Source organism: Protomyctophum bolini (genome assembly GCF_963924005.1).
Source record: "Protomyctophum bolini genome assembly, chromosome: 11".
Taxonomy (NCBI): Eukaryota; Metazoa; Chordata; class Actinopteri; order Myctophiformes; family Myctophidae; genus Protomyctophum; species Protomyctophum bolini.
The window spans coordinates 31062057-31079653 of NC_137872.1; the positions used below are offsets into that span (position 1 = coordinate 31062057).

The following is a 17597-nucleotide window of genomic DNA, read 5'->3' on the forward strand; positions in this document are numbered from 1 at the left end:
TCTTCCTTTCCTCCTCACCATAGAGAGAGATGATGGCACTTAGACCACACCCCTGCCACAAGGATAGCACCTTGTGGCCGTTGTGGAAAATCTGAGGTGGAGTCTATTTCAAGTAGACCTCTAGACATTATTGTAAATGTAAACAGAGCTGCTATTTTTGAGTGGTGCAACCACTCCAAGGAACAGCTTTGTCCGTGTTCACCTATGTATGTGACGTTCACCTATATGAGCATCATATAATGAGTACCAGTAGGGGCGCTGTTCCCTGCTAATGAGAGAGAGAGAGAGAGAGAGAGAATTTGAGGCTCCCCCCCCCCCCCCTTTTGTATACCATTTAATTTTTTTATTTTGTTTTGATGAGAATGCTCACTATATTTCAAATATAGCAGCATTCTCATCAAAACAAAACAAAAAAAAAAGTCTTAAAAAGATTGCTGTATTCGTTTTAAAAAAAGCTTTATAGCCTGTAGATATAGCACTAACGATGCAATGTGTCATACATAGCTCTGTTTACACAATGCTGTACCCCCTCCAAATGTAGGCCTACTCTCCCCATTTTCAACTGTTTTATTATATTTTGACACTTGCTTTGGCAATATTAATGTAGGTTTTCTCATGTCAATCTAGTTTCTTGTTTTGCTTACTGAAATAGGTGACTACCTTATTACTGTACAGTAGGCTATGTGTCACAATTCTTTCTTAATTTGTACCACACTTTTGGATTTCAGATTGCCCCCTCCCAGGAATTAATAGAACTGAACTGACTATCTACAAGTTCACAACCCATTGCATCGTGACACATTTTGAGCTTGTAGATTGGCTATTTCTGTAGTTAAATTAAAGCTGTGAATTATTCAAACTTAATTCAATAAATAAAATGCTATTTTGATCAAGCTGTGCAATCCCATCATCTGCCCAAGGCTTTCCATCAAAGCTCCATAATAGACATGTTGGTGCTTTGGTGAGTGAGTGAGGGACCTGGGTTCCATTTCCGCATATAGGACATAAAAGTTACAGTGATTTAGTCATCTCTAAACTCTTGTGTCCTGGTGTTCTGCCATGTGGCACCCACGTGCTTCACTTCCTCTTGAGTCACAGTTTGAGGGGAAAACACATAAATAAAACTAAACCGCTCAGTGCTAGACAGCACATAATAAACTCACCCACACACTACTCAAACAGTCAAACTCAATGCAGATGCATTAATAATTGCCTCAAAAGGGTTTGTCAGCCTGTTACCCATCGTGGACACTCTCCCCCCCACACACACAGTTAAAGAAGAAGCACGGGATATAATCCAAAATCCAAAATAGCTAGTTTATTTATGACCAACGTTGTCACGTTAAATATCTGTAGTACATTTGGTACAAAGCATTTGGCAGAAATCAAGCGTACCTCACAATCCACATTACTGTATGTTAAACAGAACACACCATACATTCATTTTTACAGCTGAAAATACCCTCATCGTTGTGCCCATAATCTTAGGTTAGGTGTATGACATTCTTTGAATTAATACAAGTGCAATTAACTCATGAATAACCTGTTTTCCTACAGTGGATTATTGGTTCTCTCCTACATTCAAGTTTTGTCGCAGCACAATGACCCCCTTTTTTTAAACACTTAAACCCCATATGGTTGACCGGAGTCCCTCAGGGCTCTATACTAGGAAGGGTCTTTTCTGTTTTCTGTTATTGTGGGGAAAGCTTTCCGTTGAAAACGGCCGATACAGCCATCTGCAAAAGCTGTCTCCACAATACCGATGCTGGGGTCTAAATGGTTAACCTGTATTTACCCAGGATAGATTAGTGCTCGTTTTCAGCAACGCCACACACACACACACACACACACACACACACACACACACACACACACACACACAGGCCAATACAACCACAGTCCTATGCTGTAGTCCACTGAGCAGCTGGGGGTTCAGTGGTGCTTGCTCAAGGGTACTTCAGGCCACTTTTCCTACTGTGTGTGTGTGTGTGTGTGTGTACGGTACACTGTCAAATCCCAACTGAATACTTGAGTGTGTGTGTGTGTGTCGTGACTCACTTCCTTGCCTGAGATTCGGTTCTTCTTTCTAGTCTCTCTCGTCTGGGCCTCAGTCATCATCACAACATATCGATTTAATCGATGAAAGGAAAGGAAAAATAATTAACAATCGATTTGGTGGAATTCTTTTTGAGCAGCTTTTTTCATTCAATTATGTTGCGTGAAAGAAAGAAAAAAACAGAATGGTCAGCTTGTCATCTTTAAGTGCAGCCAGTCAGAGTGTCACGGAATGGATGTCTAATAGTTTGATCATTGTGTGTGTGTGTGTGTGTGTGTGTGTGTGTGTGTGTGAGGCTATAGAGAAGTGGTGCTTTTATCTAGAATTCCCTCGACGCGAGCCGAGGCGTGCCTCGAGGGCGGGCAAGAGAGACACAAAACAGCAGGCCGCTGTTGAACAAAAATAGTCATAACACACTGACTCATATAGAGCAACAACAGTGTGCAGAGCAACTCACACACACACACACACGCACACGCACGCACTCGCACACACACACACACACACACACACACACACACACACACACACACACACACACACACACACACACACACACATATAAAAAGCTAGAACACAAGGGAGATTAGTAAGGAATGGTTAGGGTAGAAGAGTGTTTGTGTGTTTGTTTTTTGTGCTCTTCGGCGCAATTGAGTGTGAGCCGCCGGAACGGACCCGATGTGGCTATCGCTATAGCAACCAGCTGCCAGGGCAAGGCCCCAGAGGCATGTGTTCTTGAGAGCGCGTGACGTAAGGCAGCCGGCTCTCAACGTCGGGTTCGGGGCCCGCCTGCACGGGGTCCAAATGTACCAGAGCAACCAGAGACGTTCCCCTGTAAAGATGTTCTTGGTTTGATGGTGCACCTTTAATCATTTAAACCCTATAGCGTCCCAATTTGGGTTAGGTCTTAATTGGCCCGACATTAGATGAAAACAGCAGCTCAGCTGTAGGTCGGCTACGTTTGACGAGATTAAGAGATTTGGTGTAAAAAATAAATAAGCTGACCTAGCATAGAGTCCAGGGAGTCGAAGTTTAGCCTATAGGATAGGGTTTAAATCGTTAAGGGTTCATTATAAAATAAATTCTAAAAAATAAATGCTTCTTTCTGGAACAAAAAACAAAACTCCAGCATCACTCTGAGGAAACCAGTGTCAGGTTCCACTTGGCACCTTTATTTGCTTTGTGTGTATAGGCAGAATCCATTTATTCCCTCCAGATCTCCAAGCGACAGCTCTAAATATGAGACGTGATTAGTGCCGGTCTTAAAGGATAATGACACAAAGCAGCTGTCCTAACCTGACAATTATCCGTGGGATTCTGTTTAATCCTTAAATGAACCCCAAGCAGCACACATGGCAGATAGGCCTATATTATAGGCCTATCTGCCATGCCATCTATAGCATCGGAATGAAACGCAGCTTAATTGTAGAAAATACCCAGATTGGGTGTGTACGGTTTCCGTCCTCAAACATAATGAGCGGTGCAATGTTTTGTAATCAGCCTCTTTACCTTTGAAGACGGAATGTAATCCTGCAAATCGTTGCTGTCGGGTGGAAACCTCATATGTCCAAGACGGCAACTTTGGATTCAAATTAAAAAAGTAGCAAAAATAGCAGATCCAATGAACTCAAAACGCATAGTATCGCAACACGGTTTGAGCTTGTAGATTGGCTGTTTTTGCTTTGTGTGGCACTGCAGTAATATGAAGTAGGCCAAGTAGGGCATTGATTTAATGATTTATGAATAATAAAAAAGGGGGAAAGAGGTTTCTGACCACGCAATAGTGGATTCTGGGGATTCCCAGGGGACCCCGAGGGGGTTCCAGGGAGTCTCCAGGTAAATAAGTTAATATACTATCAAACTCTTTTTTATCCACTTGAAATTTTATGCTTTGATTATGAAATAAAATGCCGATCTACATCAAGTGCACTGTAACACGTCACGATGTGTATCACTGTGTAAGCTTGTAGATCTGCGGTTTCTGAAACATTCAGAAACATCTTGACAAAAGTATGCAGACATCTTTTCAGATGGGGCGGTCCACATACGGCCAAATACAATTCGGGGGTCCATGACATGAAAATGTTTGAGAATCACTGATTTATACAGTAAACAGCTGTGAGCCAACACATTCTTCATATCAGAAGGAACCGTTTCATAGCTTGCAGGCATGTAACCCTATAAGCTATACTGTTGACTGTAGTCAACAGTATTATCAGTGCTTGCACATCGGCACACCTAAATCCAACACACCCATTATTATTAATTGTAATAGCTGCAGCTGTGTTGCTTACATCACGGCGTACTATAAGGTCAGCCTGCCATGTTTCGATCCTTCTGTAGTTTTTTAACCTGTACACAGGAAGACGAACTACAAAATCAGCCAAGGGTTTCAGCTGCTTTAACACGACCCCTAGCATCCCTACTCTAGGCATGTCATAACAGGCGAACATTCGGCGAAAATAGCAGAACTACAAGCTCACAACGTGTTACGCAACACAATGTCTTGTGAGATTGTACCTATTCTATTTTCGACGAAGATATTTGGTGTAAAAGGAGGGGACATGAGTCGAGAGCCCCTAGTAAAGATTCTTGTTCAACAAGGTATACTGTATATGGCTTATGTGGTTATTAATGCTGCTTTTGACGTACTAGTCCATCTCCAAATGTTGGCAATGGCCATGGCCTACCCTGCCCAGACCAGTACTGCTCCTCTGCGGCCGGGTCAGTCTGATCAGCCTGTGGAGATGGGTCCAGGCATAGGCTAGACGTCCTGAAACCAGATCCAAAGATGCTGCCGGGATCCCCGCCCAAAGATTGCCCCCTGACCCCACCCGGGCAACACCCGCGGCTTCCTTGACCAGTTTGGGCAGAACCACAGAGTCGGGCAGTAAAGCTGTGGAGCTCTCGCCTCCGAGGAAGAGGTGAGTCAACGTCCGTTTCTGAAGGAGTTCCCTGAGGCTCCGTATCAGGTCCTCTACTCTTGCCACCAGGTGAGTCTCCTCCCAGCTCTCCGACGGAGTGCTGAGCAGCAGACGTAGCCAGGCGGTCTTCACAACGTAGGAGGACAGCACCGACCTCCAGAGCGCGGAACCCTGTGTGTCCAGAGCTTGGCCGGCAAGGTCACGAATGGCCTTAATGAGCTGGAGGCACTTGAGGTGGCAGGAGCCCTGAGGGAGGCGCGCCTTGGCCCAGCTCAGAAGCCTCTGCTCCTGCCGAGGGAAGTACAGCGTCCACAGGTCTTTGTCGTCCAGACCTTTCGTCGTTGCTGCGGGAGCATTTGGCACGGGAACGGAGTCCACTGGGACGAGGTAGAGGCCGTCGCCGAGCGGCAGGGCGGGGAGCAGACGCACGGCCATGGAGATGTGACAGCAGACGTAGTCGGAGCGCGGGGTGAGCCGCAGCTGCACTCGCTCGTCCACCAGCGCCAGGTTCAGCGCGCAGCGCTGCTCGTGCGGATAGCGCACGGTGGCCAGGGAACGCTGGACGGCCGAGTAGAACCAGCGGTGGACAGAGTCGGGAGTGAACCGGTAGGCTCTGCTCCCCGTGGCTAATGCACCCGACCTGGGCCTGCTCCCTGTGGCTCCTCCTGCACCCGACCCGGGCGAAGACCTCTCCGGAGAGCCTCGGGGATGGAGCCGCAGGAAGGTGTCGGCGAAAGCTCTGTGTTTGCGGACCCACTCCTCGCGACGCGGCACCTCCATGCTGCACTGAGGAGGAGGCCCCCACCTTTCCTCCTCCTTCTTTCCGTCCTCCTCATCCCTCCTCGACGTCGCCTCCTGTTTCGGGGTCGCCTCCTCCTCTTCCGCCGCGTTGTCGTCTGTTGTTGTTTTCTCTGCAGTGTTCCCTTTCCCGCCGCTGCTGTGTCTCTTGCTTGACCTCGTCCTCCTCACTTTGGTCGCTGTCGCCCTGGCCTCCGCCTTGCTGCTTGGTCCTTGGTCCTTCTCCGCTGTCCCCCTGGCCTCCACCTTGCTCCTTGGTCCTTGGTCCTTCTCCGCTGTCGCCCTGGCCTCCACCTTGCTCCTTGGTCCTTGGTCCTTCTCCGCTGTCGCCCTGGCGTCCGCCTTGCTGCTTGGTCCTTTCTCCTTCTCCGCTGCTGCATTTCTGTTCTCTCTTCCTTCAGCCGGTCCCTCTGCCCAGACCAGCCTGGGCTCGAGCTTCAGGCCTCTGGGGACCCTCAATGGCACCAAGATGTCAAAGCAGTCTGGGGAGCCCACCTTGTGTTCCTCGTATGAGCTACCCACCTGGTGAACAACAGAGAGGAGACGGAAAGCTCTTAAAACAAACAATGCATATTTTACACTCAAAGTATGGAATGGTACTTATTGCAGGCCTAGCCTACAATGAGTATCAAGGATTGTGACTTTGAGACACGCACGCACGCACACACACACGCACTTATATTTGTATTATCTTAACTTAAAATTACCTGTTTTTCCATATAAAGACACAAGATATAATAACAGGTATAAAAGTTTGATATACTGTATTATTGTTCCAGTGCACATGCACCAGGATTATAGAAATATTACTTTTATTTTATATTATTTAAAGACTTTGACATTCACCCTGTTTCTGGATTAGTCATCTATCTACAACCGAGCATAGTTTATAATTCTTGCAGTAATAATATTGCCATTAGTACAGTCTGACTCATTACATGTTCTGCTGTAATTGACAGTAGTGATGAAGATGTTAATAAGCTTTCAAGGAACAGCTGGGAAAACACATTTGACATTTTCACTATGCTTAGAGTATACTAATTACTAAGAGGATTTAGGAGAACAAGTCTATCTTGCTGCAGTTGCACTGAACCGTTCGACAGATTCATATTCCAAATCTCCTCATAAACACAGCACTTCTGTTCACACAGCTCAGCTCACTGGTGGAAAGTAACTAAGTACATTTACTCAAGTACTGTACTGTACTGTACTGTACTGTACAATTTAGATTTTTTTAGCTTTTACTTCTACTCCACTACATCTCAGGGCAAATATATTGTATTTTTTATTTAATACATTTATTTGAACATTTGAGTTACTAGTTACTTTGTAGATTTTGATTATGAGTACTTTCTACTTTTGTTACTTTAGGTATAGGCTACATTTTTTAAGATATTTTATTGATAGATACAGTAGCTTGACAGGGAACAGGGAGAGAGATGAGGGGGAAGACACACAGTAAAGTTCGTCAGGATCGGGACTCGAACCCACGACACACTGTCATGCTGCATGGATTACCAGCCAAGGTGCCGGGGCCGCTAGGCCACTTACGTAAATGTTTATACCAATGCTTTCGTACATTCACTCAACTGAAAAGTGAATTTTGAATTCAGGACTTTCACTTGTAACATAATATTGCGGTAAAGTCACTGACAGTGACCTTTGACCTCACGGTATCCTTCAACAACACCCACCTGTAAGAAGTCTCCCCTGAAGGCCAGGGTGGATTCTGGGGGCGTGTCGGTGCGACCGGCCTTCACCAGGTCTCCCACCAGCTTGGCCACGTTGGCCTTGCTGTGTCCCACCACGTGGGGCGAGAGACGCACCCAGCGGGCGTAGTAGTCGTCCAGCAGCTCGCGCCGAGACACGCTGGACTTTGGAAGTCCATCGTTGGGCACGAGAGGAGTACCTTTTCCAGCCCTGGACGGGTTGGTGGAGCAGTACCTGGAGCAGACGAAGAAAGACAATACAAAATGACAATATAATGTTGATTGCGAGGTATGGGAGCTGTGGTGTTTCTTGTGAATGCCTATACTGTATTTAAGAGGTATTTTATATTATTTCAGGAAGAAAAGCGTATTGCTGTAGTACTCGTCCTAGTGCAGTACTAGTGTTAATATAACTTTGAAAATGCACTTTAACCCAATAAAACTGGGAAAGCATCTGTGTTATTTTAAAGGTTTGCATTGGCTATTAAAAAAATAGAACAGCAACAAACAACGCGTCACTTAATTCCTGCTTTAAACATTTTTTTAAAGTCTTGAAAATGTTGTTTAGAATTTGTAGAATTGGCCTCAGGTCTAAATGGGTTTAAGAGTTAAATGAACATGGATTTCACTGCAGTACTGTGAAAGAAAACAACAACAACATACAAAATCCTTATAAAGCACTGTCTGTGACAGATCTAGGAAAATGTTTGGATAAGATCAGCTCCATTCTTTCATGAGATTACTGTAAACACGCTAAACCCCTACAAGTTAGCAGAGTTCCTAGAAGAAGAAAAAGACAGGCAGGCAGCCAAGACACAACATATAATTTGAAAGCTATAGGGCTTCATTTTCCACACAAAACTGTGTTGATCTTGTGTATTTCTTGTATAACCTCGTCCTTCACAGTGAATGCATGAACAGAGAGAGTACTTGTAAGTGTAGAGTGGATGAATCACATGGGCGCAGCTAAATTGTGTAATTAACACATTTAGCCATGAGGCAGACGCTTACGTGGTGCTCGCACTTTTGATGAAAAATAGCAGATACTGTACAAGCTTGCACTAGTGCAGTGAGCTTGTAGATCTGCTATTTTTGAATAGCCAACGCAAAAATCTAAAATGACACAGATACTTTCCCGCCGGACCATTGGACCCTCAAACTGTCTGCTAAAACAACTAACTCCACCACCTCTCCCCGTCTCATGCATGACAATATATAAAGTCACAACACCAACTCTGATGAGGCAGTATTGCTTTGTTTTCAAAACATGAGGTAAGGTTTTCTTAATTTCCTAAAAAATTAACATTTTGGAGTTAGGTGGTTGCTTCCTGACAGAGCAGTGATACAGTATGTTCTTTTGACCACAAGTGCAAACCAACAACAGTGATGATGATGATGATGAAGATGGTGGCGGTAGCTACCTGATGAAGACGTAGCACAGTGCAATAGCCAGGAGGAGCTTGGCGAGCGACAGGAGGACCGGAGGGCCCTGGTGGGACGAGCAGCCCTCGCCTTCGGCCTCGGGGGTGCAGGGCTCCGGGGTCAGCCTGTGGGCGATGTGGTGCAGGACCACCAGGCCTGTGAGCACGCACGTGAAGAGAGGCCAGAAGACCCTGAGGTTCAACGTGTACACACTCATTCTCCACCTCCACCTTTCCCTCGCCGTCTTTCCGCCCCCTGTTTCCCTCCTCCGTACCTTATGACAGTATATCCTCTGTATAATTTTGGTTTCAGGTCTGGTAGACGTACAGTACGCCTGAAGGCTGGCAGAGGGATCCGTTTAAGGCTAACCCATATTGACACGCAGTCAAAAGACAGCATAACAACTCCCAAATGCAGTGGATGGATGGAGCCAAACTCCACGTCTTCTGTCCTCGATCGCCTCCTTTTCTTTGCTTGTTTTGTTGTGAACACTCACTCCGTTATCTGCTCCACTGTTCTTCCGAGTCCTGTTATTCCCAGAGTTTATCCTCTTTACTGCTTTTCTTGCCGCCGTGGTGGTGGTTCTTCTCTGCCCAGTGGTTGGGAAGGACAAGGCTGTGGTTGTCGCCTTGAACCTCCACTAGGGTGGTTTGCCAAGTTCCTCCTTTGCTCAGAGAAGAACCAAGAGTTGGCCTTTTTTGTGTGAAGTTCCTCTTTGAGTGAAACTGCATGCCTTGGACTACCATCCACTCACACAATGTTTGAAAGTTCCCCTTCTCTCTCTCTCTCTCTCTCTCTCTCTCTCTCTCTCTCTCTCACACACACACACACACACACACACACTTAGTTTTCTCTCTCCTGTCTTTTCCCTCCCTTTCTGCATGTGTTTCTCCTCTCCTCTCCTCTCCTTCCCTCTGTCCCGCTCACTCACTCACACTCTCCCGTTGGTGCTGGACGGGTCTCTCAGCCAGTGAGCTCAGAGAGGAAATGCCAAACTCTTGAGAGAGGAATTTCAACAGTAGGGAGAAGTGGAGGAGAGAGGGACAGAGAGAAAGAGGGAGGGAGGGAGGGAAGTATGGAAAAGAGAGACTGGGCACTTAATAAACACTCCTCCCCTTCTCTCCTCTTAAAGAGACAAATGCATTGTTTCCTGTGTCACTACTAGTCTGCTGTGGCCAGATTGTTGCCTCCCACAATTTTCAAATAATGCTTCTAATTTATGTAGCATAAGAGATTGTGGAATACTGTTGTCTGGCTATGCGAGACTACTCTAAGCTCTTGGTCAGGATTGTGTGTGAAAAACGGATAACAGTTGTTTACATGAAATCCTCTCATTTTCACTAGAATACATAAATATGAGTGTTGCGGAGAATCCAGTTAATGTTTCACATTATGGAGAAATCTGAAACATTCCCATTCCAAATTAAAAAAATAAAAGCCAGACAGGCTTGCATCACCCTGTCAGGATGTAATTATAGCAATAATGACCGGCTCACTGTATATGATCCTATAGGCTACTTAATTGGTACTAATCTAATCTAGCAAACAAGGCAACAAGAAGGCAACACTGGGTGTCTCATCATCACCCAGTACTCATCTGGCACGACTCTGAGTCAATGTTTCCATTCCTCTTTGTTATTCAACAAGCCTGATTATAATTGATGTATCAGGGGGGGGGGGGGGGGGATTTATATAAATCAGTGGGTTTCATCCTTTTTTAATTTCAAGGACCCCCAAAACTCACAAATATGTGTACGTTCTCATGGCTGTAATGCCCAAACCACACCAAAGGGTCGGGTCGGGAGAAAACCAATGCAACTCCTTGCCCGACCCTTTGGTGCAGTGGTTTGGGCTTAACAGTCCATTTGGAACCCCTTAAGGACCCCTGGGGGTCCCTGGTAGACCCCCAACTTTGAGAACCACCAATATGAAGCATGGCTATAGCTAGCTAAAAGTGTTGTGAGAGGAAAGAGGAGAGGACTTTTACAACAGGAGTTTTGAACATTGTGTGTCAAATGGACTCATAATGAGGGCCATCATTACGTATATAGATTGTGGTCATTTTTACTGAACTGCACAGGCATTCATTGTTTTTACTGTAAATACAGAGCGCTGAGTGTGTGGCAGCTTTCTTTACACTTACAGAGCTCTCTGTTGTTCTGTGACAACTTATGAACAGGAAAGGCACCGGGGTGTGGCCTGCCGATCTAAACAAGAAACCATTGAGTCACACACACACAGACGCACACGTGTAAACGTGCGCGCATGCACGCACACTCGCGCACACACACACACACACACACACACACACACACACACACACACACACACACACACACACACACAACTAAGTCCCATCTGCTGACCTCAGTGTCACCTTTGACCTGGGTCACATGACCCCAGAGTGACATTATATGACCTTCGACCTCACAGTGTTGTCAGTCACATGTCAGGTATGGAGGAGTGATTTATTTTTACTTACTTTTAGTGTTTCCTTTATTTGCCTAGTCCTTGATTGTCACAATTGAATGTTTGTCATGTTGACAGCATGGGGTGGGGGATATGGTAGGGAAAAGAAAAGAGAAAGGGGGGAAACATAAGTTTGTCTTTCTCTTAACGCTGTAAACAAACTACATTATACATTATATAGTCTATATTTGTTTAGGGTACTTTTAACAAACATTACCAGGCACCCCTCACTTCGCCAGAGTGTGAATTTCTTTAACCACATACTTTGTCATATAGGACTACGACAAAGAGCACAAATCGACGATTTGCTATTTTCACTGTTTTTGAAAAGAAAACAAGGAAACATTATGGAAATCTTTAAGTAGCTACAGTATATTGTCTCTTGAGTGATGCACAGACTTGTTTTCAGCTGAAAGGGCATATGGGTGAGGTCAGGAACAGTGACATGAATGTACAGTATGTGTCTGTGACTGTGAACAAACTGAAAGACACAGACCATTCTGTTCATGTCCACTCAACACTGACGTGGCTTGTGTCACCAAAGAAGAAAACTGAAAATGAGAGCAGAGCAGAGCGAGAGAGAGAGAGAGAGAGAGAGAGAGAGAGAGAGAGAGAGAGAGAGAGAGAGCTGCCACTATAACATGCATGCATGTTTGCTTGCATGCAGGTGCACACACACACCACCATCACACAGCCAGTATCCAGTCTGCAGTCCAAAATATACACACATACACTCACACATTCCCGGAAGCATGACCTCAGGTTTGTGTATGGTGACACAGACAGATGTTTGAGTTACTTGAGGAGGAAGAACAACTGGTTAATACACTTGCTGACCTGGTGGGAAAGTGGTAATTTACCTCAGTGGGATTCAACCTTTTCCAAAATAACACCAATCCAAAATAATCATAATTATTTGAACTGGGTAGCCCCACCCTGATAATTTAAAGGGATTGTGACAAGTTTTGTAATTTTTCTTATATGCTTTTTAGGTTTTCTGAGCTCAATTGCACCCCAAAAACCTGAACTTTTAAACATTCAGTAGATTTTCTTGCTCAAACAAGTGCTCAGATTTTCCTGTGGAGTGTGATGTAAGACCAGCAAATCCTATGACAATGGAATTTGCCAGCAGATGTCACTGTTGAAAACAAGCCTTTTGAGCAGCAATGAAAACAGCTCAAAAGGCTTTACAGACACAGAGAAAACCCCAAACCACAGAAAATCCACTGAATGTTTAAAGTTCAGGTTGTTTGGGTGTAATTGAGGTCAGGTCATAAAAGAAAAACGAAAAATAAATTAAAATTAATGTTGTGAAACCTTTAAGCACTTGGAATGTAGGAGTTGAGGCATTACATTTTGTTTGACTCAGTTCCACAGATAAATATTCTGAAAATAGCGGATCTACAAGCCCACAATGCCTCGCAACATGATGCGTTGTGAGCTTGTAGATCAGATCAAATATTGACTCTTTCTTATTATATGATCGACAATTTGGTGAATGTTTAACCAGTTTTGAGACTATAGATTGTTGATTACTTTTGATGCAGTAATTATATTGATCTTTTCTTTCTTTTTCTTTAATTTTTTTTTCTTAAAAGTCCTTAAATTGTCACACTTCACTGTCATCTGGTGATTGCGTGAACCACCCAAAATCCCAACCCACAGGTTGAGAACCTATACAGCATTTTTGTATTTTTGTATAATGTATTAAAAAAGCAACATGAAACACCCTTGTGGTGTACTGTGGTGTACTGTACCACAAGGCAAGTTTATATGCATTGCACAGCTCATGCAAAAAAGGCAATTGAAAGTGTTTTACATAAGTGGAAATTTGAAAGACACATTTGAAAGCATAATGACATAGGGAAATAAAACTAATAACATGGGCATCGATAAAGGTCATCTTTTCATCATACGTTTATCCATTGTATTGTCAGGAACAGACATCCACTATACCATTCATTAGAGAAAAACATCTCTACTGTATATCAAAGAACGTGTTTTAACTAACTAAACATAATGTACTTTGCCACAAGCAAACAAACAAACATGCACGCACAGTCGCACACTCTACCTAAAACTGCTGGACTATACAAGATTCTGACAGCAACATGTGGCCAGTTCTTTCCCATCGTTCCTGTGCCGAGGCCATGAAGAACGTCATTCTGTACTTGGCAGTGGAACGGGCCATGGAAAAGGGTTACTAACATCCCTAGGTAATTGTGTCATCTGTAATAATAATTTCCTGGCATAGGAAGTAGGCACAGTTCATCGGCATTACTTCTGATCATGTGACAGGACACATGACTTCACGCTGTGCTTTCCTGGCTGGTTCTGTTTAGTGGCAGTCAACCAAAAACATAAACGAACTTCAAAGTAATCATCAATTGATAAGGCGACTTAATCTCCATTACACAGCCACCATTACAGTACATTTACTATGGACATCTTCAGCTATATGTTTGTCTCTCACTCGCTCACACACACACACACACACACACACACACACACACACACACACACACACACACACACACACACACACACACACACACACACACACACACACACACACACACACACACACACACACACACACACACACACACACACACACACACACACACACACACACGTAAATCGAGCACATTTACTCAAGTGCTGCACTTAAACTTTGAGTTTTTCTTTTTTCCATACCATCTCAGGGGAAAATACTGTAGGCTATTGCACTTTTTAATTCACTCAAGTTTGAAAACTATAGTTACTGGATTTGTATTGTTAATGCAAAACCTTTATTCTATACATCAGCTATTCAAAAACAGCCAATCTACAAGCTGGTATCTGGTATTTTCAAAAAGATTTCTTGAAATATATTACAAAAACAATGTGTACAGTACATCTACTTGCTGTACTTTAAGTGCATTTAGCTGCCAATACTTTTGTAGGCCTACTTTAGTTACATTTTAACAGTTCTTTTACTTGTATCAGTGTTTCTACAATGTGGTACTGCTACTTTGAGTCTTGGCTATACAGTATGGACATCTTCAGTTATGTCTGTCCCTCTCATCAGTCGCACTTTGTGACTGAACCACATGCTCACACACACCCCCCACAGGCACCCACACACACTACACACTCCATCTATGGATGACTTCATGACGTTTCACGGTTTCAGACATAATGGTGATAATTTAGCAATGCCATCACATGGCTGGCGTGCAGTGCAGTCAGTCCTGAGGCCAGACGTCTGTCATTGAAAAGCGTAGCGGCGGCGGCCGGGGTTTTCCTGCTCTAACAGACTAAGGGTTTGTTATAATTTGACAGGACTGTAGGCCTGTTAGGCTGATACGAGCCAAACGTTAATGACCTCAGTAATTGTTGTTGCACCGAGCGTGAACTGGGGGTCAGGCTGAAATCAAACCACACGTTCAATGTTAATCGAGCTAAACCTGACACACAGACACACACACACACACACACACACACACACACACACACACACACACACACAAAACTAATAAACAAAACAAATACCCAGCTGCCAGTCCAACACGCACGCACAGGTCATACGCACACACCCATCCATGCACGCACGCAAGTACGCACACACGCACGTACAGACTATACCAACACTTTTAGGGGCTTATTTTGGGATCTAGTGATGACAAGAAGGAGACAGCATGAGTTCAACCAGGTTGAACTGCTTGAACTCTTGTTGTGTTGTCAGAAAGCAACCCAGACTCGCTGACACAGTGCAGCCTCTAAAAACAGCATCTTAGATCAGATAAAATGTGACAAGTGACAAATAACTGATACACGAGTGGAAATTGGGCCACTATTGAGCCAGCAAGAGCATCACATACTTGTTCCATACATGAAGATATAGAAATATATGAAGTATAAAGTTCTCCACTGAAATGACTGGATGATTTTATCCCCTTAAATGGTGAATTCCATCCTAGAAGGCTTTCTTACCTTTATTTGTAGTTGTTACGTCACCACCAAAGAGGTCCAGGTGTTATTTTGTGCAAAAGCGCATTATTGGCTATTTTCCCTAATATAAGCCCTCAATTGAATTGAATTGCATTGAATTGAATTGGGCATTGGGGTGTTGTGCTAATTCGCTCAAAACTACTTCTTTCGATGGAAATAAGCAATTTAACACAAAAACCCAACCCCCATTGAGAGCTTAATATTAGGGGAAATAGCCAATAATGCACTTTTGCACAAAATAACACCTGGACCTCTTTGGTGGGGACTACAACACTACTACTACAACTACAAATAAGGTAAGGAAGCCTCACACCAAGCACTATAACAGCTAACTATAACTCCACTCATCTATAACGAAGACAATGTTGAAATATATAGTTATAGATCATAGTTATACTCTATATTGTGTTGACCAGGGACACCTGCCGGGGTCTGTACTTGGCCACCACCTTTGCTTCCCTTTATACTGTGCCTAATCTTTTTGCCTGACAATAGCCGATAATTGATGGTTCATGATGTGGTTAAAATAATTAGTCACTGATGTTTAGTAGAGCAACTGTGAACGGATTTCCCAGGCATGGTTCTCTCACAGGCAGCCAGAGGTTTATTTAGTCAGCCAATGGCATTCAGAGTAGACGCACACAGTTGTACTATCTATCTATGTATCATCATCATCATCACATGCATTATTGAAATTCAGGAATTCCTCGTGGCTGAATGCATTTCCTTGTTAGTCGCTTCATTTCAATAACTGATGGTCAAAGTGGAACGTTGCATGCATATTCATCTTAACGGTAGCCCGCCACTCTGTGTGAAACAAAGAGAATACATGTACAGCTCCAGCATGGACTGTATTAAGGGTCTGACGTCTCTACTGTACTAGACCTATCTAGACTTTAATAAAAGATATAAAGATATTAAAAGTTAAAACCTCAGTGGCCAGAAGACATACCTGATGCATAATTTGTCACACGGTTTTATTTGTGTGGTGGTGGTGGTACTGTACAGTGTCTTTCTGATGTACATTTTGTAAAAAGATAAAAACAAAAATATGATCATGACATGTGCACATGAGGTAGTAGTAAAGGATTGCATGCTGTGGTGTGATAGTTGCATCATCTCCTAGTGCTCCTGCTCTGCTGGGACGGTTGACCATGGCTCATTCATTACATATTCCACTACTTAGAAATTCCACTTCTTTTTGCTGTGAGTCACAGCACATGCACAAGCACGCACGCACACATTTGAATTCTTTTATTTGGATCTGCACAAGAGGCGCAATACAATAGATCAGAAGAAGGTTACATTAGAATAGATGGTGACCGTCCAACCAACCAGCTGCACATGCTTAACACACAGAGGAAAAAAGATAGCACATTGATCATGACACTTTGTCTCACACACACACACACACACACACACACACACACGCACGCACGCACACAGACAACTGTCTGTCATAATCTTGAAAGTTTTATTTCAAAATATATTTCTTCCAGAGATGTAACTTTTCTCCATGTGGCCATAGTGCAATACAGTGCACGCCACTAATGAAGGCACAAATAACTGCAAATAAAACTTAGTAGTGGGATTACTATAACTAATAATAATAAAATAAACAATCAACATTGTAGTAATTTACGTAAGGACACCTCCTGGTCGAGGTTTTTTTTCCCCAGACACGTCCAGCTGGGAGGAGGCCACGGGGTAGACCGGGGGACCAGTGGTGCAAAGGAATTTGTACTCATGTGATAAAAAATTGGGAGGTCCGTCCGGGCACTCGAGTTAAAAGAGGGACCAGCATGTTCTGTCCTCTTCATCAGGGGTCAATAATCATCTTTTAGCTCTGATGAAGAGTGAAGAAGACCAAACATGTTCCCTCTTTTAACTCGAGTGCCCAATCTAATGTCTTATCCCATCTGATCCACGAGTACCTTTTACTATTTGAACTCTATTTAGCACCTGGTTGCCTTGTTCTCTCTGTTTAAAAGAAACTCAAAAATTGTAACTTTTTATCTCCACTAAAATTATTTGAAAACTTTGTTACTTTGTAGATTTTGATTATTATTACAAAACGTTCATTAACCACTTCAACCCTATTTAAACTTTGGCTATTTGGAAATGGCCGATCTACAACGCCCTAACGCGTGGCATCGCGGAACGTTGCGCTGCTATTACGAGTACTTTTTTATTTACCGTAGTACTTTTACTCAAGTCAATTTTGAA

The 17597-nt window shown here is 43.7% G+C and overlaps 1 protein-coding gene across 3 annotated transcripts; it reads right to left on the reverse strand.

The window, feature by feature from the left end:
• Positions 1-1298: 1298 nt before the first annotated feature.
• Positions 1299-9872, reverse strand: itpripl2 (ITPRIP like 2). 3 transcript variants are annotated; one of them, XM_080776847.1, is made up of 4 exons: positions 8909-9872; positions 7473-7722; positions 6073-6300; positions 1299-5976 (listed from the first exon to the last, which is right to left on the reverse strand). In XM_080776847.1, exons 1-4 carry the CDS (start codon positions 9124-9126, stop codon positions 4708-4710), a joined length of 1965 nt encoding a protein of 654 aa, XP_080632973.1. In that variant the 5' UTR covers positions 9127-9872; the 3' UTR covers positions 1299-4707. The 3 variants fall into 3 exon arrangements, with proteins under 3 accessions (XP_080632973.1, XP_080632972.1, XP_080632971.1); XM_080776846.1 differs by having other exon boundaries at positions 6025-6300; XM_080776845.1 differs by having other exon boundaries at positions 1299-6300.
• Positions 9873-17597: the final 7725 nt, after the last annotated feature.

Coding starts and splice junctions, on each gene's coding strand:
- itpripl2 (XM_080776845.1), bottom strand. CDS start 9,126: ATGAGTGTGTACACGTTGAACCTCAGGGTCTTCTGGCCTCTCTTCACG. Junction 7,723..8,908: donor CTGTGCTACGTCTTCATCAG/GTAGCTACCGCC, acceptor CGTCTGCTCCAG/GTACTGCTCCACCAACCCGT. Junction 6,301..7,472: donor TCAGGGGAGACTTCTTACAG/GTGGGTGTTGTT, acceptor GTTGTTCACCAG/GTGGGTAGCTCATACGAGGA.